Below are 26,175 nucleotides of genomic sequence, written 5' to 3' on the forward strand. Positions count from 1 at the left end.
ATATAATGCTGTATTTTACATTTAATATAACTCTTGATATCTGACATAATTTTTCTTATATAAAGATAAAATTAAAAGAAGTCATAGGTCTCCTGCAATTCAGAAGAAATTATACTTGGTTTAAAAAATGCAAAGATTAGTAATATAATTTTAGCTGAAACATTATTTGTATGACAATTAAAAACATTTCTCTCCAATTCTCATTACTTTGATGTTAGACGATATTGATTTTATTATTAAATATTATTATAAAAAGACTTTATACAGTAACTTAATTTGTAATTTAATATCTTGTATAGCATTTTAAAATATTACACATTTTTGTTAATTTAAAACTGTCAAATATTTGTACTGGAATAAAATATTACAGAATATAAAATAAATCATTGTAATACAGTAAGATGTTTCATGATTAGTCACGAAAACTGTGCTCCATTCTTTACGGATCTAAAAATCAATTTTGATTGTGGGGTGCAATAGATCTCAAGACACGACTTTACCCATTTGTGTTTCAACTAAACTTCTTTTGTTTTTTATGGATATGATGTTATGAATTACCAGCAATGTGTTACACAATGCTGGAGAAAAGGGAACATTAATGAAAAATACCGTTCGTGTCACAATGACTACATAACAAAAATCAAAGAAGATATACAAGTTCTAATGAAAGAAAATTAGAACTCGTAAATGTGAAAATCTAAATATTTTGTTCAATGCTTAAAAATACTACTATGAAGAACAAAATTAATCATGCATTACCATTGAAATATCCATAAGTGGAAAAGTCTAGATATAACAAAGAAACAAATTAAGGAAACAAAATATTACAAAACAGGAGAAGAACTTGAAAGAAAAAGAGGCACAGAAAGGTAATGGACACGACTGAAGCACTGACACATGAACATGCACGAAGCAGGTAATGTCTGGAACATCTGTGTTAATACTCGAGCTACACAACAGCAAAGCAGAGGGTATATGACAAGGGAAGTTTAGCACAGAAGAAGGTAAAGCCCAGCTTTAAACACTAAGTATCTCCCTCTTTTAGCATTTCATCATGAGATAAATTACCAATTATGTCAGTTTGTCAGCTCCGAAGCTTTCTGAGGTTAATCTGCTTGATTATAAGGTCCTTTCCTGAGCGCCAATTTTGGCACTTCACCATCAGGTCATGAAGCAATGTTATGGAAACCAAAAATGAGGGTGTGAACTGAAAACATGGTGACCATAAAACGAGGAGAAACGAAAATAACTCGCTAGATGAAGGGAGCCAAGACTGAAAATGCATTTAGATTCCAAGTTGACGATGCAGTGAATTTAGGGAAGTGAAGGAGGAGCTCGGTAGGATCAGGAGAGGAGATGTCAACTATAAAACCGCAGAACTAAACGCAAAACAAACACTATGTGAAATAGGACATCCCAGTAGCCAGTTTGGGGCTCATCATCTGATGAGCCTTGGATGGAATCAGAGATGCCAATATGGCAAAGAAGAACGTAAATTGATGAGGTGAATGGCTCAAGGAACTAATGAACAAATCATAAATGGAAAAAAATGTGATGTCTTCCAAATTGATCTTCAGCTGTATCTTCTGCCCAGCTGTCCCTCGGATGCTTAGAGAAACATTTCAAATGAGGACTGAGTCTGAACGGAGTCCCAACAAGTGGATCACAACTGGTAGATGATGCTTGGAAGAAAAGGTGGGATCAACTTTGGGAACTCTGGAATGAACCCTGACCTCCAGCAGCATTGAGTAATGGTAAAAAAAAGATTGGATCTGTCCCGAGACGCAGCGGCGCTCCTACCTTGCGCTGTCGGCATGAGCTGCTGGAGGGGAACGCCGGTAGATCCTAAAGGAGTTACAGCGGGGTGCTGGAATATCATCCCATGCCGACCCACTTCCATCCGGGACCTCTTAGCCTGATCTGGGATGCAAAACACACAATACCCTCAAAACGAAAAAAATAAATAAAATAATCCCTCCCAAGAAATCAGATATAGAACAGGAAAAACCAAAAGAAGGAGAAATAACACTTGGCACATGGCAATGATGTTTGGACACCAACAGGTAGCTGTTGGGAAGCTTCGCTCCCCGTTTTCTGGATTACAGGCTTCAAACACAGAGCTGGGGAAAGATGCTTGAATACTGAGTAAGCAGAAGCGAATTGGAAGGGGAGAAATTAAAAGGAAGGACAGCAAAAAGAAAAGCAGAAAACAAAAGGGGGAATAAAGAAACAAATGAAAACAAACCAGGCTTCCACCTTTGCCCTGCGTCAACGTCGCCCTACCTGCTTGAGCCATGGCCTGCTGCCGCTTGAAAGCCTCCATATCCACAGGGTTCGAGAGGCTGCCACCTGCCACCCCGGCATGGGTCTGTAAGACCGAAAACAAACCAACGAGAGAGTCTCATTCACACACAGCAAAAACAGTACTGGTGACCTTAACTAAAGCTTGCCTGATATGTCTAAGGTCACAATTCTGTCAAACCACTAAATGAAAGCACTATCATACTGAATGGTAACATTTTGGAATGTTCTGAATGATTCCCCCTTCACAATTCTACCTGGAACTGCTGCGGAGCAGAGAACGCTGCAGACACGTTGGGTGGGAGTTGTGTAGCTATAGCAACAGGAGTCACCGTCTGTCCATCCTTTCCAGTCACTACTTTCACCTGAGAGGTTGTCATAGAAACAGATGAAAGATACAAAGCCAGATAAAAAAAAGATCTTGATATTTCCAAATAAAAAAAGAGAGCAAGAGTTCCATACAAAGAAAAGTTTTTTTATGGGTCACAAAGGCATCTGTGACTAGATGATTTGTTCGAATCACTTAAAAATATATTGATTTATGAAGTTATATACATTTTGATTCTTTTTTTTTAATTGGGGGGATTTTAAAGAAATTTAAAGAAATTAATAGCCCACTTTTATTCAACAAGGATGCAAATTGATAAAAGGTGACAGATTACAGAGATTATACACACACACACATATATAAAAATGTAAATTTCTATTCATAAATCAAAAAATGTATAAAAATATTTGAAAAAAAAAAGGGTTTAATAAAAAATTAAATAAAAAATATGAAGCAGCACAACCGTTTTCAACACTGATAATAAGAAATGTTTTCCTTGAGCAGTAAATTTGCAAATAATTTATGAAGGTTCATGTGACTATGAAGACAACCATTACGGCTGCTGAAAATGTAAGTTTGGCATATTTGAAAACATAGTAGGTAATAAAAAATCTTTTTTTTTTTTTACCTCATCATTGATGACCTCAGACTGCTCTTCCTCCTCCTCTTCATCTTCAATGTCAAGATCATTTTGCCTCAGGTAGGTGAAGAGAGGCACACAGGGCTTTTTCTTGAAAGCAAGGTAGTCCATCATGTTTCCTTGCAGATGCTGCAGGAAAAAGAGCTCAATCAGGTACTCCTTGAACACATCCTTCAAACTCTCCATCTTCTTTGCATGATGCTCCAGACACTGCTTCCTCAACTGCGCCACTTCTGGATTTGAGGGTGCGATCTCCTCCAGCTTCTTCGGCTGCATCTTCTTCATGCTGGTGGGAGTCAGGGACTGGTTGGCGAGGCCTTGGGGTGGGTTGCTCCTGGATGGACTGGATGGAGGGATGGTGGATGGGATCCCAAAAGAGGCCGTTGCCGGGGCCGCCACACCAGCCACAATGCCTTGCGCTGTCTTCTCAAAAATCATGGGGCGAGCTAATTGGCCTTGGATGATACTACTAATCTGAGGAGGCAGACTGGAGGTGGTGATGTGCCCAGGGCTGCCCAAGGTTGGGAGAGCAGCCCCTGCCGCGACAGGGCTCTGCGGCCCCAAATGGTGAATGGTGCCCCCGGTTTGAGAGTGCGGCTGGGATAGCCGTCTTTCTCTGGCAACCCCAGGTGTCCCAGGTGAGGTTAGCTGAACAGCTCCAGCTGTTGTCGGAGCCAGCTGAGCCAATCCTGTTCCATCCTGGTACACAAAATGACCACTTCCAGGTGGGCTGCTCAAGTTGATTTGCCTAACCATTATACCTGCATCCATAAACCGCGTCGGGCTCTGACTGCACATTCCCAGAGCTGACCCAGGAGCGCTTGACCTTGGCACAGCCTGTATGGGGACAGGACTGTGCTGGGTCGGACTTTGAGGCTGCATTGTCTGGGGCAAGGGTGATGTCACCACGTAAGATGAAGACGGTTCAAACCTCCACTGCTGATGCTGAAAGCTAGGGGATGCTGGGCTCTGGAGAGGAAGAGAGGTCAGGGTGATCTGCTGGTTCCCAGAAACCATTGGTCCCACGTTCTGTAAAGTGATGTTCATGTTCTGGCCTGTGACTGGACTCCGACTCATGATGATTTGGTAATTGGGAGACTGGGGTGCAGAGGGACTGACGGACGGAGCAAAAGATGTCACCGGTGACTGGGGGTGATTGGCATTTGCCGCCTGTTGTTGGGTAACCGGCATGGGCTGGTGCTGTTGTTGTTGGGGCTGCTGTGGTGGTTGTTGCTGCTGCTGTTGGTCTTCTGCCTCAGATCCATTGAAGGACTTGGATCTCTGAAGGTTCCTCTGCACTTTTGGTGGGCCTCCTCCATGGTGCATTGCGTGGCACTTCAACAGTTTAAAAGACACTCTGTGGGGAGACAACAGTGCAAGATTTCTACCAAGCAAATATATTTAGGTTAGACAAATATATAGAAATTCATACTAAACCTTCAAAAAGTAATTAATAATTTGTAGAGACAGACCAATATATATCTCACTCGAATTAAAGGAACAGTATACACAAATTTTTTTTACCTACTCTTATGTCGTTTCAAACAGGAATAACTTATCTTCAAATCACAAATGAAGATATTTTTAATGAAACCTGAGATACTTCTGTCGCTCCATTGAAAGTCCACTGTTCCAAAACTATCTTTAAATATGGTATGGACGCCTAAGAAACTATGAAGTTCGTTCTCACAGGTCATGCAAGCATGTTTAAGTTTCTGTTTACGATATTTGATGTGCTCTATGTACAGGCTATGCATTGATAAATGTTTATATCTGAATAAAAGCTGTAAGTAAATCAATTCATCATCATAAAGCGACTATGGATTACTTTTTACAATGTCTTTATAAACTTTTTGATGCATGAAAGACTTTCATCCTCATATTGGGCCTCATTTATCAATTTAACATAGAAACGAGCAAAGATCCATGTGCACAAATCAGCTTAGGACAGAGTTCACGTGTGATTCATGAAACATTTGTATTCTGCCAGTCTCATTGTACGAATGATCGCACGTTGACAAATGATAAAATGACGTGAGATTTGATCGTAGCCACCCCTTATGTCCATATTGATAAATATGATAAATATTGATATGTTTTACATTGAAACGACCGTACGGCCAATTTTCGTATGTTCGTTTTGTAAATGAGGCCCATAATGGACCATGTAATAAACTTAAAGCTGCAGTCTGTAACTATTTTTGGTTAAAAATGATCCAAAAATCTATATTTGAGCAAGTACATGACCAGCAAGTGTTCAAAACTATCTCCTTACTTCAGCGTGATTCACAATGGTTAGCTTATAATAATATTTTCTTATTTGAGTTGTACGGGTAGGTTTTCGTAGGAAAAGTTCGCAAATTTGAGCATGCTGCCGCGTCATTACGTCACGTCTGTAAACATAAAGAAATTGTCCTGGCTATTAGGCTATTGCATGTGAGGATCCTGCAGGTGACGGATCGCTCATAGCCTTTTCTCACAGAAGCAAGAATAATTAAATAAATCATTTTGATGGCAGATTGTATTCCAGAAAGGATTGTGTTTATGAAACACGAGAATACAGTACAGACTGCAGCTTTAAGTGTTATTACCTCTTTGTGTCAGTTAAGAAATCTACAAACAGCCTTGTCAATACATTAGTTTTATTTTTATTAACTATTTTTGTTCAAAAATCTAAATATTGATGTTTAAATATTTGTATCACTCTATCACTCATCCAAGGTGATTTACAGTGTACTTATTACAAGGACAATGGATTGATCGTAGAAACTACTCAAATCTATTCCTATCTAAAGCAACAACATCACAATATTCACAATTCAATGTAAAACAAATATCTATACAGTATACTGACATTTATCGAACAAATATCAACTTGATTGTTTATATATTGTAGCAACATGTAAATATATTATCGCCTGCACAAATCTTCCAAATGCGACAAGGCATGAAGATATTAAAATATGATAAACAATAACATGTGTTTTTAAACAATGACCTGGCCCTTCAGTATAATCAATACTGTATCGATTAGCTATAGACCGTCATCTAACTAACGTTACTCCACCTCTCGCAGAAATGTACCAAGGTAACAAAGGCTTCAGCTAAAACATTACAATTACTACAGGTGCTGTCATTACATTAAATTTGTTTTTTTGCCACTGTCAACAAAAAAAAAAATGAAACAACGTAACGTTAATAGAAAAAACTCTGACAGTTTCCTACTCTGTTTGAACCAGACCCCGTGTTAACTTCTTAAGATTTTACACTAGTAATTATGGTATTTTTGGGGGGGAACGCAGTTACCTTGATACTTTTTGAAAGCAGTAACCCCACTGTGGAATTGACAACACGGTGTTTACTCTCTGCTCTAACGGCTGACTGAGACAGTGAGCCTCAGCCTGCTAACGTTACTGCTAACAAACCCACCCACTCTCCGCTTATCAACACATAGCTATTCTTATCCAGTGAGTACACGTTTAACACACCTATGTGTATTCTTTAAGTGTATTTAGAGGTGTAGTTTATGCGAACATACAGAGAAGAATATGATTGAGTTTCCGCTTGCGGAGCATTAGCTCGCCTGCTAAACACAAACATCAACACGCGCCACTTACTGTAAAATCACCGTCCCGCGCTCCGACCATCCACTGGAGCTCTATCTTGAGCCTGAGTGACAAAACACCTGTGTTTCCACTCTCACAAACACAACTCTCAATTAAACCGTTATAGGAGTCTGACAGATATTTCTCTGTGAAACATAGCGATAGACCGATTTTTTTTGTCTTTCTTCTCTGAATACCCGGAAACACTCGACTCAGAGCGTGACGTTTACTTGACTGACGGGCTCTTGCCCAATCGCGTCATAGAAAGAAAGCGTAATATATATTTGAGGGTGGGGCTACCGTAGGTTTTGCTTCCCTTCGTTTTCTTTTACTGTCTATGGGGTTTTCTTGCAGCGCTGCAGAACGAGTTACTACTTTGCATGATTGATTATAAGAATTTATTAATTATGCGAAATTATGTGTAATTAATCCATATGAAGTAGCCCTAAAACACACATTTAATGCCTTAAAATCTTGGCAAAGTAAAATCTTTTAACATTTCCACTATTATTACAGGGAATTTTTTTTTAAATTTGAGTTAATTCTAGACCCACAATTCCAGTTACAGTTTATAGACAACAATTTTCATAGCATATTTTGAAATTAATCAACATACACAAAGTAAATATAAAAGTGAAATTTATTCAAGTACACACAACCATACCACATGCACTCTTAACATATTTTACATTTAGGCTTTGCGAATGGAAATAAAAAGACAAAAACACCAGAAAACACAAATACTGTAACAACATATACAAAATAGTTCATTGTCCTCAATTTAACAGAGTGCACATTCATCACAATCATTCTACAAAATTCTGACTAACTGCATTAAAAAACCTTGATATGAAACTTTTTATCATTCAAGTTAAAAACACCTTTAGAGTTATCCCTGTTGGAAAATGCAAAAATAGTGCAAGAAATGAATATGACATGAAACGCTGAAAGTATAACAGATTGTAAGTCTCTGAGTGTCCGGTGAGATTTTAAACAAGCTAGGTCATTTAAGGCACTATCAAATCACTACAAAAACTAAAGACCTAGTCATCCCAGCAAGCAAACTGAAACCTAAAACACCACTTTCAGAAGGACAGCTAAAACAGATAAATATAAAATGCTACACACAAGATACTGTCTTTGCATTTGACTGTCTTTGTATTTCATTTCATTTGACTTCCAGGTGTTAATTAACCCGAAATGAGCCATTAGGATTGTCTCTGCAGTGGTTCTTTTCAGGCATCCAGAAGGCAAAAGAGTTTATAAAGTGCTTCGCTGTATCACACACATATGAATAACAGTATGATTGTCAATATAATACAAATCTCAAGTATTCTTTTCCAACCTCATATGACAACATATGACAGTCTTTATCAGTAGGTCTATAAAGGTTTGCCACAATTTTGGTCAATTGCCACATTTAAGCCTTACAGATGTAACACTGAATACTACACATCCACCACCGGCTGCTATTTTAGCAACCGTTTGGTGCCCACAGATGTTTAATTATCAGTCATTATTATGAATTCCCTAAAGATACAGCAGATAACTATAATTTCATCAGAATCATGCAAAAACATGCAGAATAAGTCCATCAAAAACAGAATCATTCCATGTAACTTCAGGAGACTAATGCTACAGTCATGTTTTAGTACGACAAAATGAAAAGCATTCAAGCTGTAACTCATTCAGACTCCAACACTGGCTTTAACATTGTAGTGCTAAGATTAAATTCATCTCTGAGGAAGTGCCATCATGCATTGGTGTAGATTCAGAGGTCAAAGCATTTAAACATGATATCTATTCAACCAATGATACCGTCTTGATTCACTCAATATTATTTTACAGTGAACAAAATAGATGTTTAAGTCTGCAGATGTCGTTTTTGTTTATATATGCATATATCAATAGAGATTTCATCTCTGTCTATTATAAAATAGACCTTTTTTTTTGGCTTTGGAAGCCAAGTATCACATTTTTAATGAGTGGGTGAGTGTGAGTTCTTCCTCTTACAGAATTTCATATGGCAGCTGGGATGAAATGAGATGTAGATGTTGTGGGTTTGATGCCGAGCAAAATCAACGAGGGTTCATCACACACATCCTTGGGGCTGGAGGGAGGAGAGCCGCCGCTCAATACAATGTTTACCTACAGACAGACAAACTCAGGGATGAGTCATTAATATTTTTTACAATTTAAATTACTGTTTTATATTTGAAAAGATTTTAAAAATTGTTCCTGTCCATCCATCCATCCTTGAAATAGAAATCTTTTATCATATCATAAATGTCTTTGTCACTTTTGAACATATTAATGCATGGATTAATTTCTTTCCCCAAACTTTTGAATGGTAGTCTATGCGTATCATGCTTACATTTGTTGACACTGTTTAGATCTGCGGTCTCTGTAATAATTAAGGACAGACCCTCCATCAGCAGTAAGGCTTTATGGTATCGCTCTACTGATGTTTCTCCATGATGAAACATCTCGTCCAGTGCTGCTGTCTGTATCTAATCACATAAGAAAGTAATGCAATTCATACTCTGTATTAGTGATATGATACTCATATGTTTCTCCTCATATTATAAGAAGTTTATTTTCATACCATCTGAATGGTGTGTGTGTAGATGAGTCTCTCGGCAGTAATGCTGTTGATGCGGTCCATGAGTCTTTGTTTGCTGGTGAAGAAGAGCTGGAGTTTCTCAGTGAGAGAACGGCAGGAGCTCACACTCTTCTTATACATCTCGTTCAGCCTACGTACTACTGAAAGTACCAAAAATGAATGTCTTAATTATAGTAGATGCAATTTTTTGATTGATCAAATGCAACACTTACAATTTCTATTTTATATAAAGGCTGTTTCTAGTTTTCTAACTTTCTATGATGTACCTTGTTTGACAGATCCTGATGGGTAGAGTTTGCCTTCTTTGATTCCAGCCATCGCTGTGTGAAGCACAGAGGACAGCAGCTCAGCACACTTCATATAGAGGACCAGCTGCTCTGCAGAGCTACATACACATGTGTACATCACTCACAGTGTACAGAATACATGCCATAGACTTCACACATAAAATCTGTGTGTGTGTGTGTTTACATATGTGACTGAGTCGTATCTCACCTCCACTCACGGCTCAGCAGGCTGATTTGGTCAGCCACCAGGCTCTGCTCTAAGAATGAAGCATCAAGTGCCATATTCCTGTCAGTCCCACTGCCCTTTGTTCCAGCGACCTCTGTGATGCAGTGGGCAAAGGCTAAAATAAAGCGCAGTTGGCTCAGCAAGTCTGTATGCACCTCCTGTGGTGAAGAAGAGGTAGACATCACATTCTGAAATTAACTTTCAATAAAACACATAATACCAGGTGCCACAATGACAATAAAATAGTATACTCAGTTCCGATTGGTCAATAATGAAACTCTATGGTCATAGACGCTACAACTTCCAAAGTTTGGGGTCAGAAGTTGTTTTTTATTATTATGAATTAGTACGGTACTTTTATTCAGCAATAATGCATGAAAACAGATTTAAAAAATTTAAGAAATGTTAGTAATCTATTTCTTATGTTACAAAACCCCTTCAGAATGATCCAAGACCATCTTGGTTTTTAATATGATCTGGCTAACAGTCTAAATGACTATATCCTTCATACATAATGTATAGCCTAATTATTTTACCTCCATGAGCGTCTCCTCTGGCAGTTCAGGTGGCACAAAAGCCACACCCTCACATAGGTTTGTTGCCATGGCATCGGTGTTACCATATCGCAGACTATCAGGTGAGTTGTAAGCCTCGTGCAAATGACCGTAGGTCCAGCCAGGGCTTGTCGGGCTGGGAGTGCCCACTTCAACAGCAAATGTGGTGAATTGAAGAAACATTGTGAGTACAACATATACAATAACATGCAAATATAATACACGTGTTTCAATCTCATGAAGAAAAATCATGAAAGTGTCACCTGAGAAGCGTCTAGGTCGAGTGGCGTGAGGAGGTGTGTGTCCAGGAGAGCCCAGCATGAACACAACCCCAGGAGGACTGCCTGAGCCTGGTTCTGTGCCATCACTGACACCAGGGGGTCCTAGAGAGAGAGAGAGATCAGGACTCAATGCCATTTCAAACAGCATGGAATTTTTAAAACATTATTTATGACTAACTGCAGATATGAAGAAAACATATCAATGAATTTCCACAACATATTAATAACCGTTCTAGTCATTTGAGATTACTGGATAAGATAAAAAAAAAATAATAATAAAAACCAAAGAGCTCTACCTGTTGTGTCCATGAGTTTGTCTGAATTTAAGCTCTCACAGCTGCCCCTGTCAAACTTATGTCCAAACACAGCCTTCAGCAGCTTATCTGAGAGACGGCCGGTACTTACTGACCTACAACAACACAGATGACCCATAAACACAGCTCTAGGGAACAAACTAACACCAACTAACACCAATCATATCACAGCAGTGATTCCAGCGCTGATGATAAAATATAAATTATCATCATTACTGCATCATAAGCTTTCTTCACCCTCAACTAAAGCCAAGTTGACTTGATACCTTTTGACGGTGTCCCTTCTTTCCGCTGGCCTGAGAAGTGGCACGCGGGGCCCTGTAGCCGGGTACTGTGCCAGATCATTCAGGTCAGACATGGTCTTGTTGCGAGTGATCAGGCCTCTCTGAACCAACGCTGTACTTGGGGTTTGACCAGAGATGGCTCGCCGACCCAAATCCCACTGAAATGAAATGTAGTCACATAAAGCTGAATTTTCAGCATCATTACTCCAGTCTTCAGTGTCACATGATCCTTCAGAAATCATTCTAATATGCTTCTTTGCTGCTCAATAAACTGTTTTTATTACTATTATCAATGTTGAAAACAGTTGTGCTGCTTAACATTTTTGTGGAAGCCGTGATAAGTTTTTTTTTTTCAGGATCCTTTAAATAAATAAAAAGTTCAAAAAGCACAGAATTTATTTGAAAAAAAAAAAATAAAAATTATATATATATATATATATATATATATATATATATATATATATATATATATATATATATATATATATATATATATATATATATTTTTTTTTTTTTTTGTAATATTAGAAATACATTTACGGTCTCTTCTGATCAATATAATGCATCTTCACTGGAAAAAAAGTATTAATTTCCTTAAAAAAAATTATAACAATTTCATACCTAAATAACTGGCCAAATACTCAGATGAATGCGTTTTAAATGCAATCATGTTTTATACATAGCTCTGTGCTAAATCTAATGACTATGGAGATAGAGCTGTTTTAATATGTTATGTTATGTGTTATGTTATAGTTACTCACTCTGTGCACAGCCGATTCTGGATTGTGCCGATGAGCCCGGAGTCTGTGGGTTTGTTTTTTGTCCATGGCTGTGATGTTAACAAAGAGAGGAGAGACATGATCTGGCTGTTTATACACATCTGAGAGACAATGGGAAAATTAGAATAAGAAAATCTTAAAAATACAATTGATATGCAGTGAAATGGTATTTTACCTGCAGTATGCAACCCTGTCCTGCTGCCAACAGGTTCAGGCTGACTGTGTCTTTCAGGAACATTTCCCACTGAAAAAGGAATAGACAACACATCAGTATCTTCTATATGATCTACAAAAACACACACCTCCTCACCTTTGTCCAATGAATTTCTACCTTTGTTATCTTAGTATGGTTTATATGTATTTACTGATATTTTGAATATACTTGGGGGAAAAAAACCTGAGCTTTTATTTTTATATTTTTAGTATCATTTTAATTTTAGTAAACATTTATATATAGCTGTGTTTTAGATTTAGCAGTTTGTAGTTTTTTATCAGTTTGCTGGCAAGACAACTGTTTTTAATTTAATAATTATATTGTATGTAAACAAAAACAACACTGATCTGATCTCCATAACTGTGTTAATGTGTTTTCAAAAACGATTTTGATTCAGACGGATTTGCAAAAGATTTCTGTTATTTGTAGCTTCCTACTAAAGCTACAGTTAGAGTCTCTTCCTCAATTAGTGAAGTATGCAAATCAACACACAGGTCTGCAAGAGAGCTGCTTTATTTACCCTGTGGGGAGGGAAGATATGGTCTGGATCCTCCTGATTCTGCCGTCCTGAAATTAGAGAAATAAGGGAATGCATTAGGGAAACACAAATGCATTTATGCATATATGTATGTAATTTATGTCAGAGAGAGTGAAATAGAAAATAATCTCAACCTGTCAGACACTGACACTAGATTCTGCTCCATCCTCTGGTAGTTGTGTTTTTGTGTCGGCACAGGAACAGGCACGGACTGTGCGTAACTACTGCCACAGGACTCCAGAGGCCTAGAAAGAAAGAGTGAGAGAGAGGGGGTGAATGATTGCCACAAACATACATTTAAACCATTTGTTCCCTGGTGGTCTGTGAATTACTTTCATCTCTAGAATTCACGCTTTCTCCTGTCACGTTAACTCAGACAGCTGTCTCTCACTTCACACATGCAAACAAGGCCTATTGTTAATGTGAGCTTCTCGCATTAAGAGAGAGTGTGTTATGTTTTTACAGTCTCTACAGTATTAAATGCTAATCTCCATACTAAAACACACACAGTACCTGGAAGGGCTTGGGGAGGCTCTGACAGTTGGGGAGGATGTTGGCGTCTGACCCACACCCATCAGTAAGCTTCTAGAAATAATACAAAGACATGTACACAGTTATGTTTAAACCATTCAGCTGTATAATTACAACACTGTTTCAAAATGTGGGTTTGTAAGATATCTTAATGTTTCTGAAAGAAGTCTCTGATGGTCATTTTGCCATCACAGAGGTAAATTAAGTAATTTTTAATTCAGTTTTAGTACTTCAATAAAAATAAAAAAAAACCCGGAATAAATTAAGTTTGAATTTAGTGTGTTAAATAGAGGTTTTTTATCTAAAATGTTTTTTTAAAGATTAAATTAAATTATACCTTTAGCTTTTTAAATGGAAAATATCTCTTTATTTAATTAACCTTTTTAAACAATTTTAATAGCAATTTTAGAAAACAATACAATGATTTTGAAGCTATTTGTAATTAAAATCTTGATTCAGATGGATTTGCAAAAGAATTGTTCATACATGTCTAAAACACAGGAGTAAATAAAATGTTTTGTAAAAAAAAAAAGTATAAAAGCCAATTTTATTTTTCACACTATTACTGTTTTACAGTATTTTAATCATTACAATCTTAATGTTCATAAGAGACTTCTTAAAAAAAAAACTTGAAACTTTCGAACGGTAGTTTAAAACTAGGTCACAAATGCAAAACTAGGTCACAAATGCATAAGTTGACAGACACGCAGGTTAAAAAAACCTGCAAGAATGTATTTGTAAACTTAGTGTTAAGGTAAGTGATTTTTGCTGTCTTAGACACTAAGGTCTTCCCTCTTTCTTTGCACAAGTGTGCGTAAACAGCCCTTTTCACAGAACCATGGTCAGAAATGGTCAGCAGGTCAAAAGGTCAACTGACACCCTTAAAATTAATATTCATAACAAGTGACATGCAAACCGTTATATGAAGTGCAGAAACAAAATTCTTCTGTGCATGTGTGTTATATGAATATACAGGCTACAGATGAGGAGCATGCCACATGTGACTGAACATGCTATCTGCGTGAGCCCTGTCACTTTAACACTTAAAAGCATTGAAAAAATGTAAACCCACTTACCCGCTGTGCATCAGACTGTCCTGCCCTCCAGCACTGACTAGTTCACCTGCAAGAGTTATCAGATTGAGATTTAGTATTTGTGCAAATAAGCAGTTTTGCCTGTTACAAAATAGGTCAAAGCGTGCGAAAGCTCATCTTACTGGTGAACTGAGCAGGCACCATTACAAAGTCATCAGAGTCTGAGGAAGAGGAGTCTTTGAGCAGGGAACCTGGAGATGGTGTGGGGTTCGTTTGAGGGAGGAGCCTCGGAGCTTCAGTTTCAAACTGTCACGAAAAAACTTCATATACATTACTGTTCAAAAGGACTCTTTAATGAATAGAAAGTTCAAAAGAACAGCATTTCTTTTTAAATAAAAAATCTTCTGTAACATTATAAATATCTTTAGTGTCACTTTAGATCAGTTAAACGCATCCTTGCTGAATAAAAGTATGCATTTCTAAAAACTGACCTCAAACTTTTGAATGGTAGTGTAGTTATATGCTACTGTATTCACTTTATATGGAGCATGAATATCACAGTACACCCCAAAGGGATCCTAAAAATCCTGCATCACGTGCTGTTATTGTGGTACCTGAGTAGGAGTGAGGCGAGAGGTTGAGGAACCGCTGCTGGAGCTCCCAGAGGCAGAGCTGGGATAGGTGGGCATGGGCACTGGAGAGGCTAAGAATATAATGAACAAACTGAAATCTTGCTGCAACCAAAACTACAGCAGATTTGGATAAACGAAGTGATGTACATCACAATCTTACTTACATTTCTTCATAGATGTACTAGCCTCCAGGAAAGGATGGTGGAAAAATTCATCTAGAATAGACCATGATCCCTTTATTATAATCAATTCCTTGAGATACAATGCCTGAGTTTATGATTTGCTAATGAGAGTTGTAAAGTCAAGTGTGTGATTGTGCACGTCTGTCCACTGACCGAAGTCCATGCGCTCCCTATGGTTCCTCTGCAGCAACCCAAGTAGAAGGTGCCTGAGGTGACTGGAGGTTTCTCGTGGAATCCTGGGAAAAGCAGCCGAGTTAGACACTGACAGCAATCACATGGTCACATGTTTATACGGTCGTGCAAGAGCTCTTTGAGCTGACAAAGTAAAAAAACTAAAAGAAAAGTCATACTCATGACTTACAAAATTGCAACAGTGTACATATATAAATAAAACTTCACCACGAATGATGGAAAGGAATGAAATGTGGAAAAACAATGATAGAAAAGAAGCATCCTGTGGGGGTATTATCAAAAAAACATACAAATATGAGCTATGGTACACTACTGTTTAAACGTTTGGGGTTGATTTGTAATTATGCTCACCAGGACAGCATTTATTTGATCAAAATACACTGTAAAAATAGTAATATTCTGAAATATTTTTACAATTTAAAATGACTTTTAAATACAGCTGAATAGCTGAATTTACAGAAGCCATTTTTCCGGACCTCAAAATCACACGATCCTTCAGAAATCATTATGATATGCTTGATTTGACACAGATACATCTCAGTATATGAACAGAAAGATCATGAAAAGAAAACGATATCATTTATCTGAAACCGAAATCTTCTGTAACGTTAGAAAAGTGTCTTTCCTGTCACTTTCGATCAGTTTCGTTATTCCTGTAACGTATTATTCTCTTGAAAACAAATCTCCCCAACCCCAAACAGGTTTTGAAAGGTAAGCTGAAGTTGTAGATTTATGACCTTTGCGCCGGTTGTGGCCAAACTAAACTGGATCATGTTGACTGATGACTAACATACAGTCCTCAGGGTCACTTACCTGGGACTCAGGCTCCGGTTTCTTTCATAGAACTGCCGCAGTTCCTGAGGAGTATTCGCCTGGAAATGATTTTAGATAGAAGAATTTTATTGACATGATTGTAACTTTTTGATCATCTGCACAATTTTTATGGACAATATTGAGTTTGTGGTGAGTACTGAGCAGTTCATCACATGGTATAACTGCATTCATCTTTGTAAACTCTGGCTGTTTGGGATGTAAACACATTTTTTCCAGGTCTGAGATTAAATCTTAAGCTTGAGCTTTCGTCTGTTTTTACAAATAATAATGAATTTCTAATGGCTGCAGAAACAAGCACTTAAAGCAGTATTTCCATGCAGGAGGAGATAAACACACTGGTTAGGGTAGAGACAACTGTGATCTAAATGAACTCAGTGACCCATCTTGACCCATTCACAGACTGACATTGCGTTACAGGACTGTCAAGAATTCCTAGTAAATTACCAACTCCTAAAAGCTAAAAATACAAACCCATAAATAGATGTGGTTGTGACCGTGTGATCAGACGGGGTTCACATGTTAGCCTTCTGGACTCTGGAAGCTGTTAACTTGGTCAACTTTACCCACAAACCAGCCCTGCTAACAACAGCAGCACCTGGCTAAAAGCTTAGCTGAAGAATCCAATACTTAATGGCATGCACGTCACCATTTCAGGATTGTGTTTTGAATTTTAATAACAAACTAATGACCAGCCTGTGGCAATATTCAGTGGAAGTATTGCAGCAGCAAACTACACACACATGCATATTTTGCAATATGATCATCACAAAGTAAAAAGAAGAACTACCTGTTCTGGTAGTGAAACTACAGGGACACCACTCATGTGAATGGGCATGTGTGTATGTATGGGTGAGAGTGTTTGTTAGTAAACCAGAGGGTGTGTTAAGTTGCAGAGGCATGTGGTTTTGTTATCAGTAAGATGTCACAATCATGTTTCACACACAGGGCATAAACAGCTAAGTGGTGCCAGCCAATTGCACTTACGCAATTCAAGCAATCCAGAACGATCAGGACTGGCGCAGTAGAAACTAACATTAGGTGGCACTGCTTGCATTTCTAACAATATGCTACCGTTCAACATTTGTAGTTGTGTATAAAAAATTATTATATGCCTATTAATACTTATTCATGAAGAATTTTCAGCGAATATCAACTTAAATTCTGGTCTGTTCCAGAGACATGATGATGAGTAAATGATGAAAGGATTATTATTTTTAATGAACTTTTCCATTAAATCGATCCAAAGTGTTTAAAGAGGAAGTCCAAGAATATATAGTGGAGAATTTAAAACCAGGACCACAGAAGCATCCACAAATGAAGGAGCGAGGTAAGAGTGTATATCAGGTGAAAAGATGCTTTCTCTCTCAAGTCTGTTTTTGCCAGTGTGTGTATGTTACAGACCTGAAATGGGGCTTTGCCAGTCAAGCACTGGTAGATGATGGTCCCTACACTCCACAGGTCAGCTTTGGCATCATAACTCTGTGACATGATAACCTCAGGAGCCTGTAAAAATAAACAAGACCAGTAAGTCACACAGAGTCAGTCTGAATATCTAATATTTGGTTATTTTATTTTGATAAATAAAAGCAGCACTTTATTGTGACATATACTGTACATTTCCTGTAGGGCTACAGGATTATGAAATCCATAAAGGCCATGTATTTTAGAGTGAAAATACGTTCTTTTACACACATGCAGCTCATGATCTGGTGTTTTCAGTGTCTCAGAGCAGCTCGGTTCAATGCATTTGGGAATGCAGCACATGCTAACATCTTCCCATAGTGTTGCTAACCAAAGAGAAGCTTCAAGATTGACAAAGTAACTAAATTAAGACCATAAATATAATACAGCTGGACTGTAAAATAAAACTATTATTTATTTTTCTTAAATACCATTTCTTTCAGGGAAAAGTTGAAATAATATTCATTAATATTCATATTTATTATTTTGCTTAATAATTTAATTAAGTAATAATAGTATAATCTTAATACCTTGATAAAATAATAAAAATACTTACTTTTATTAATACTTATCACATTTTAAATTGAAATTGCAATTCGATTTTTCTTTCCCCAAGTCATGCAGCCCAATTTTCCTGAGAATTTGGACAATATAAAACATGAAGTCAAGCACTCACCATGTACATTGGAGAGCCACAGAGTGTAGCAGCCATCGTGTTTCCCTGCAGATACCGTGCAAAGCCAAAATCAGCTGGAGAGAGAGAGGGAGAGAGAATGAAAAATCAATGTATGGTGCTAAACACTAAATTTGAGCACTTGTTTCGGTAGTTAAAGAGTGTCTTTCAGCTGTTTGACTTTACACAGCTATGTAGGGACACTGTCACACACTCAAGAGCAAACAGAACCGCAGTCATAACACAAGAACAAAAACACCACAACCAAGCACTGCCAAAGCTGATAACTCAATCGCATAGCCTCATAATCAGTACAAACTGATCTTTGCGTTTCCTTCAGTAGAAGGTGTACTCTGACCCAGCACACTCACCCAGTTTGATGCAGATGTTGTTGGGGTTAGACTTGCGCCCAGTGTTGTACGAAAGGAGAATGTTTTGGGGCTTCAGGTCACGATGGACGATGCCTTTACTCCTTAAAACACTCATGGCTCCCGCTAACTGCTGCAGCAACACACGGATCGTGTCCTCGCTCAGAGAGCCTTTAGCTATGGAGAAAGAGTTAGGAGCAATAACTGATTTAATTTTTAGAATAGGATTATTCTGATGAAAACACTTTGAATTGTGGGATATTACATCACTGTTTACAAAGAGTTGGCATCCAGCAAAAATAAAAAGTCCCCCCCCAAGTCACCGATTTGCTTTCCCTCAAAACATGCTTGTTTAATGAAGTCTTATTTTTAGCCCCCATGTTTTTCCACTGCAGGACAGGGCAGATAACAGACTGACAGGTGGATGAGGTCAGGCTGTGGCTTGAGTTTCAGCAGGGGATCTTGGTTCTGTGCCAGTGTGTCTGTGGCAAGAGGTGAGCGGGTGAAGGCAAACATGACCCCTGATGAGGCTGGCATGGGACCTAACAATGCTACAAAGTCTGACGGCTTAAAATAAGAGCGGCCAACGTAAACACGGTAAATGTAGCCACTCTGGAATCTTCATGGTTAGATGAAGATGTATTTTAACCCCGTAGAAGTGTGTGTGTGCTGTGCGCGGATGAGACCACTTCCAAAGGGGCTCTATTTGTGGCAGCACATGTGTGAAATAAGCTATTCTCAGAGGTCCTGAATTATCTTTCTCTGGAAAGATCAGGCAAGTTGTTTGTTTGCTGAAAATGTCTCTGCAGTTTCAAGAGTGAGTACAAAACCAAAGAAAGATCAAGGCTTCAACCTTCGAGAAACTGACATTGGTCTAAAATTCTGTCAACAATCATTCTTTATTATATAACTTTAAGATGCATCATCCTTTTGTAAATCACCAATATGTTGATTGATAATCAACGCAAAAATGTTATTCGAAAAAGGACACAGAAGGACAATATATCAAGCATGGTTATTATAATTCATTAAAACTATCAGAATATTTTTGTTAATTTAAGTAAAGCTAAAATTAAAGGTAAACATCAGATACAAAATTAGAAATGATGCCATGGTGAGAAGATGAAACTGAAATAAGCCGATTAAAACACTAAAACTAAAGTAAATTGGATTTTTTTTTACTTCAGAACAACTTTAAAATTCAAGTAAATTTGAAGCACTAAAATTAATCTAGCAATAAATTAAAATTAAACTAAAACTGAAATATATCAAAATGAAAATGTGATTAAAATGTAAAAAAAAATGTAACCATATCAGTTAGACATCCAGACAATATTATTTATTAATCATTATCAGCTACTGGATATATATTGTCTGATATTGGCTACTCAAATTGTTCATGCCCATTTTCAATATTTTTCAATATTTATCTAAACACTGTAAAACACTAATCCTTTAGTAACACTGTTAAATGTAATTTATTCATTTTTCACATTGTACATTACAAGGTTGTGATGCCTAAATTTACTTTTAATTTGCATTTAGTAGCTGGCTTTAGGTTTTTGCAATTACATTTTTATGAAGTCAATGAAACAATACACAGTTTCAATATCACCCATGAAATAAAAATATTATTTTTATTGGCTAGTATTCTTGATGCATCTCAATTTGCCAACAACTGCATACAGGACAGGTTCAAATCTTTGTTGTGGTGCTGCTCCAAGGGTTTTCTACAATACAATCTGCCCTAAACTATGTCTACTCTGACCAGCTACAGAAATAGACCAAGCAGATATAACAACATGGAAAAATTAGACACCTCACTTGTACAATTATCCATTTAAAAGTGAGTGAAAAAAAAAAAAAAAACGATACTGTTACTGATCTGTTGTAACAATTTCCTCATTTGTAACAACCAGTAGCAATCTGTGGCACATTTAATGGTGAAGTACAGATGACAGGTTGAAATGAGGCTAGTGTACTTACAGTGTAAATACTCGGCCAGGTCTCCTCCATTGCAGTACTGTAAGAGGAGACAAACACTGTAAGTGTACAGTCAACACAAAACAAACTCTCTTCAAAAGAAAGAGCAATCACATTAACACAAGGGCTTCAAATGGCTTTATGCTGACAATAATAACAGAGAGGTTTGAATCAAGCTTAGCAGGTGAAATTTGACCTCTGATTTTTTTCTCTACTTCACAAGTCTATTTTGAGGTTTACAGTGGGTGTGTGAGAGGTGCAGCTCGCCATCTTGACTCACCTCCATGACAAGATAGACACATCCCGATATCTCCTGCAGACAGAGACACGTGACAATTGATTATATTAATGCAACACCCAGAAACATGCCATATTACAGCCATGGCACGAAGTCTTCATTGTCTAAATGAGGACAGACCTCGGGCTGGATTCACAACAGATGTCACTGACTCACACTGACTCATCATACAAAGCCTTCACTTACCTAAGCTTTCTATGAACAGTCTGTTATTATAGCATCAGCTCACAAGCAACACAAATCACAATGTGTGCCTGCATTTCATGACAGGTTATATTGTATGCACTCCTTCAGGTACAGAAATATCTCACTCTGTGCTTGATTTATGCATGTATGTATGTTTAATTTTTTTATAATTTGTGAAAACTTTAATGGGTACGTAGGGCCGGAAAATGTCATGCACAGGAGGTTGACATAATTTTTTAATTTTTATTTATTTTTTGGTTCAGTGTTGGTTTCACATGATTCTGTTGAATCTAAAAATGAAACTACTTAATTAATTTGCTGCTGTCTTTCATTTGTAAGGTCCAAACAATACAATAATAATAAGATTTTTTTTTTTTTTTATATAATGTTTCTGTAAATTAATTACAATAACGGTTACAAATTTAAAAGAAATGTAAAATAAGTATTAAGTAATAACAAGAAAAACATTACCAAATAATAATAATAATAATAATAATAATAATTATTATATTTTATAATTTATATTGGTAATTAAAATGAATATTACACTTATTCAAAACCAATTACAAATAATTATATTTACATTCATAGAAAATAATTATAATAATTACAACAATTAATAATAATTCTTCTTATCATTATTATTATTATTGATGAATCGTGTGGATGTCCTACTGTTCATTTAATAATAGTAATATATTTGACTATATTCCAAACCCCTGTCTGTATACCAAGCAAGTTTGAAAGACGTTTCTATCTCAGACTACTGAAGATACTATGCTTTTATGCTAATCAGTGCACAAAATGCTCTTTACTGACCAGATCAAGACTACTGAGAGGCTCTTATAGTGCAATAGTGACTAGGAGAAACCAAATTAAAAAATGGCCTTTGACCCTGTAGCCTGCATAATCAAGCCTGAGGTGGATTCTAGATGGTTTGTTACCCCTTCATGTCCGTGTATTTTACTGTGGAAATTCTGCTCCTGATAAGTTTAATGGAGTAAATCAATATGTCCACACACAGGCCAAGAGCCATGGTGACCGGTTTGAATGAGGCATTTACATGGCCCACTTGTTGTGCAACAAAAGTCCCATTTGGCTGATGTCCATACAGGCCCTGCGTGTTGCCACAGTCAGGACAGAAACAGGAGGTGTTATTACCCACAGCTGACTGTCAACAGATCAGCAGCCGGCCGGCGTGACCGTCTGCTGTGAGCAGAGTGCTTTAGTGAGCATGTCTGTTTAAATAGCATGTTACACAAGCAAAAAAAACATTGTTTCATAAAAGATAACAGCCTCCTTATGACTTCAAAGTTGTGTAACAGCTGATTTTATAAGTGTTAAACAATTATCATGGATAAAGACTTTAAGCAAAGCTTCCCCTGTGTGTGTGTGTGTGTGTGTGTGTGTGTGTGTGTGTGTGTGTGTGTGTGTGTGTGTGTGTGTGTGTGTGTGTGTGTATTGAAACGGTGAGAAATGAAACCAGGCCATCAGCAGAAATGCAATGTAAACTAAGTAAAGCCCTGCCCAGGGCTACAGAGCAGACATATTTACCAGGCCCTGGAGATGACTGACAAAACATTATGATCCATTAGCACACAATACAAAGGAGTTTTGAAACAACAAAATACTAAAACAACATAAAGCTTAACAAACAAAGTTAAAGGTTTCCACGAGTGTGATATGGGGGATGAGAGTTGGGTTTCACTGACTATGCACAAGTGTTATTTCCTGTGCTATTATTCAGCTTTCATGCAAGACAGCCGCCATCCACCTGTGCACACTGTGCTGTCAGGTCCATCAGCTGCTCAGCAGACAGCCGCCAAGCAGTGGATCCACCTGACAGCACGGTGTACAGGTGGATGGTGGACAAACTCAAGACAAATCCTGTAAGTGCTGGCCAGATGTAAATCAGACTGATACTGGAGCCAGTTAAAGGGGCTGGTCCTATAATTGCAGGCTTGTATAGCATCAAATGCACCTGTGTCAGTTTTAACAGTGCGTGAAGCATGATGGAGTGAGCATGAATTATTATTGTGCATTCACTGTCAAGTCATTCTATGAGGATATTGTGGTGAGAAGTTTGATTTACTACACAGGGTGGTTCATTCAACTGCAATTCAGTGAAAAGTTACAATTTAAAAGAGCAATTTGGGACTAGACGCCTTGTGCACTGAAGTAATGCTGCTACACTAAAAAGATTCATTTAATTAACAATTTATTTTAATTGTACCTTAATTTAGATCCGAAATTTCTAAACTTTTGTGTCACCCCTTTGACGTGTGATATATTTAAAGCACCCCCTGAGAACTTAAGTTAATATGTTAATAATTTAACAAAACATTAACTTGTACACACTCTCCTTTTGTCAGTCAGTGACATAGAGGTAAATATTATGTTGTGTTTTATTTCGATTTTTCCCCCCTTTAATTTATATATGTAAATGGTTATTAAAATGTATTAATTAATAAAATAAAATTATATATTATATAAGACATTTGTAGTAATTAAATAAATATACAATAATATATTTTTTTATTTAACTTCATTTGTTCTTTTATTTTGTCTTCTGGTATTTTAACAGTACACACAATCTAAACCTGTCATACTCGCTCAAGAGCACAACACCGCAGGATAGAAGGTATAACACAATCAATGTGTTGTGTTTCTTAATCTCTCCACACCTGAGACAACCACCTGTCTGTCATCAGATCAGCCTGACTGCCTGGAGTCCTGTCCTCTATTCACTAAAATACATTGATAAGGGTATCCTACATCAGACAACGTCTGTTCTGTATGCAAATGATAGAGACAGGCGGTTTAACGGGTGTGCTGGGCTGGCAGGTGCTGGCTAATGCATGCACAGGGTTCAGGTGTATACTTTAACAGACGTATAGACACCTGCCATGCCTGCCATTGTTTCTTGCCTGTTTACTTACAGTACTTTACCCACAAAAGACATTTAAGATGATTAATTTTCTGTGCCTCTCATGGAGTCCAGCTTGAAATTTAGATAATGATTCGACTGTTTCTGATGCAAGAGAATGCAACATGAAATCAATACTCATGGTGAGTCATATGAAGCACACATCTATTCACTATGGCTAAAACTGATAAATTGCACATAGGGCGTGGCGTCAGGGGCGGGGCTTAACGTTTAACCAATGAGATGAAGAGAACTGTAGCCATAATATCAACACTGGGCCATGCGATATTCGAGTTATAAATATCTTTAGTAACATGGAAAAAGCTGTATGTTTCAACAGAACAGAGACCACCTGAAATAACACAACTGGCTTATAAATACACCTCGACAACTAAATTTGCCCGAGTCATAGCAAACAATTAGTAGGTACATACCTGAAAGTCCAGTAAACTGACAATGTTCTCATGTTTCAGCTCCTGGAGAAAACACACATTCACTTTATAAGCGAGCAGAAGTCAGAGAGGCAACTGCTTCTCTGTGGAGCTGGTGATATTTACTAAACCCTTTAAGTTACACTGTTTATATAAATAGCTAACGTAAACGTTGTTTGGTCCACGTTAGAAGCCTTTCAGATAGCAAGAAGTCGAGTTCCGCAATGTTTACTATATATCTGCGGATATTTAATAGCTAAACAAATACATTAAGTTAAAGTATAAAGTACAGCAAGCAAAACTGTGCGTAGACAACGTGTAACTACGAAGCTCACCTTTAATATCCTGATTTCTTTTCCCAGGAGCGACTGGGATTTGGCGAGGTTTTTCTTGTTAATGCATTTCACCGCCACTTCAACATCATGTTTCTGTGAATAAAGACATCGGTTTACGTTATGACAATCGTGAAGAGAACTTTCTTCACACATAAAAAGCCGCATCTTAACTGGCATCGGCAATCTGAAGTGAACATCTTAGCGTTACCCGTTTATGTCTTCCTTTGAACACCACAGCAAAGGCGCCGTGTCCTATCAAGTCCTTCCTGTTGAACTCGAATTTTCCAACGTTTTCCATCGCGTACAGACTTTAAATCTGCTCAGTAAATCTACAGGTGTGAGGTCAGGGTGTGGGGGATCCGTGTGTGCGCCAAGAACAGGACCCGTCTATCGCTTCCCATCCGCTGCTGTGCACCCAAACAATCTGACACTTCGGTCATGATCGGCATCGCTACCTACGTGTTAATAAAAACAAAGTCACTGTCATCTTGATCCTGTTGTTAAAACTTTGTTCAAAAGTATGTCACCAGGCGTACAAAGTGTACTAGATGTGAGAACTGTCAGAAACAGCCTCAGGTTCAGAGTCTGCGCTGTTTTTGTCGTCACTTGCCAAACAAAGCTTGAAACTTGCGTTTGCAGTCCACGCATGCGCACTAGCGCTCTGTCCGCATACAAGTGACTTGATGTGCGCATGCCAAGGAGCTGTGTCAAAATGTTAACCCTCGTGAACCGATGTTGACTTCAGTGTGGACAAATACACACTAGTGGTCAAAAATACTTTTGGAAAAAAAAATACAAAGCAGAAATATTGTCAAGTATTATTAACATTTTAAATGTTTACTTTTGTAATATATTTTAACATGTAATTTATTACTGTGATGCAAAGCTGAATATTCAGCAGACAGTCTTCAGTTTCACATGTTCCTCCAGAAATCATTCTAAAATGCTATTATATGATTTGGTGCTCAAGAAACTTTTATTATTATATTTAATATAATGTGACAAATACAATGAAAATGATTTTTTTTTTATTTTACACGTGAAGACAGTCAGCAGTATGGTTTCAATGCCTCACTGTCCATATGAAATCCTTCTATCACAGTAAACCCTAATAAGGGGGTCCTGTCCAACATAT

The 26,175-nt window shown here is 37.5% G+C and overlaps 2 protein-coding genes across 7 annotated transcripts in view; both read right to left on the reverse strand.

Annotated features, from left to right (window-relative positions):
- The window catches only part of ep400 (E1A binding protein p400), a 53,832-nt gene extending 46,739 nt beyond the window's left edge, over nucleotides 1–7,093 (reverse strand). For 2 of the 5 annotated variants that reach the window (XM_059503392.1, XM_059503389.1), the window contains exons 1-5: nucleotides 6,887–7,092; nucleotides 3,258–4,626; nucleotides 2,559–2,666; nucleotides 2,284–2,368; nucleotides 1,801–1,920 (exon numbers count right to left, since the gene is read on the reverse strand). In XM_059503392.1, coding sequence (XP_059359375.1) covers nucleotides 1,801–1,920; nucleotides 2,284–2,368; nucleotides 2,559–2,666; nucleotides 3,258–4,595 — 1,651 coding nt within the window. In that variant the 5' untranslated portion in view covers nucleotides 4,596–4,626; nucleotides 6,887–7,092. Of the gene's footprint in view, nucleotides 1–759; nucleotides 787–1,800; nucleotides 1,921–2,283; nucleotides 2,369–2,558; nucleotides 2,667–3,257; nucleotides 4,627–6,886 lie in introns of all 5 variants that reach the window. The other 3 variants (XM_059503388.1, XM_059503390.1, XM_059503391.1) reach the window with 3 other exon arrangements.
- A 403-nt stretch (nucleotides 7,094–7,496) lies between these two features.
- On the reverse strand, nucleotides 7,497–25,692 carry LOC132097581 (serine/threonine-protein kinase ULK1-like). Of its 2 annotated transcripts, none has more exons than XM_059503394.1 (28): nucleotides 25,249–25,692; nucleotides 25,041–25,133; nucleotides 24,709–24,750; nucleotides 21,145–21,177; nucleotides 20,868–20,904; nucleotides 18,885–19,058; nucleotides 18,517–18,590; nucleotides 17,781–17,882; nucleotides 16,359–16,417; nucleotides 15,507–15,589; nucleotides 15,336–15,386; nucleotides 15,154–15,242; nucleotides 14,722–14,845; nucleotides 14,582–14,627; nucleotides 13,488–13,559; nucleotides 13,109–13,219; nucleotides 12,957–13,003; nucleotides 12,398–12,466; nucleotides 12,205–12,272; nucleotides 11,426–11,601; nucleotides 11,142–11,254; nucleotides 10,828–10,947; nucleotides 10,547–10,713; nucleotides 9,993–10,168; nucleotides 9,764–9,882; nucleotides 9,480–9,637; nucleotides 9,249–9,384; nucleotides 7,497–9,022 (listed from the first exon to the last, which is right to left on the reverse strand). In XM_059503394.1, the coding sequence occupies exons 1-28, from the start codon at nucleotides 25,336–25,338 to the stop codon at nucleotides 8,967–8,969; spliced, it is 2,685 nt and encodes an 894-aa protein (XP_059359377.1). In that variant the 5' UTR covers nucleotides 25,339–25,692; the 3' UTR covers nucleotides 7,497–8,966. The 2 variants fall into 2 exon arrangements, with proteins under 2 accessions (XP_059359377.1, XP_059359376.1); XM_059503393.1 differs by having other exon boundaries at nucleotides 12,205–12,323; nucleotides 25,249–25,691.
- Between the last annotated feature and the right edge of the window lie 483 nt (nucleotides 25,693–26,175).

This window comes from Carassius carassius, chromosome 21 (genome assembly GCF_963082965.1).
Source record: "Carassius carassius chromosome 21, fCarCar2.1, whole genome shotgun sequence".
Taxonomy (NCBI): domain Eukaryota; kingdom Metazoa; phylum Chordata; class Actinopteri; order Cypriniformes; family Cyprinidae; genus Carassius; species Carassius carassius.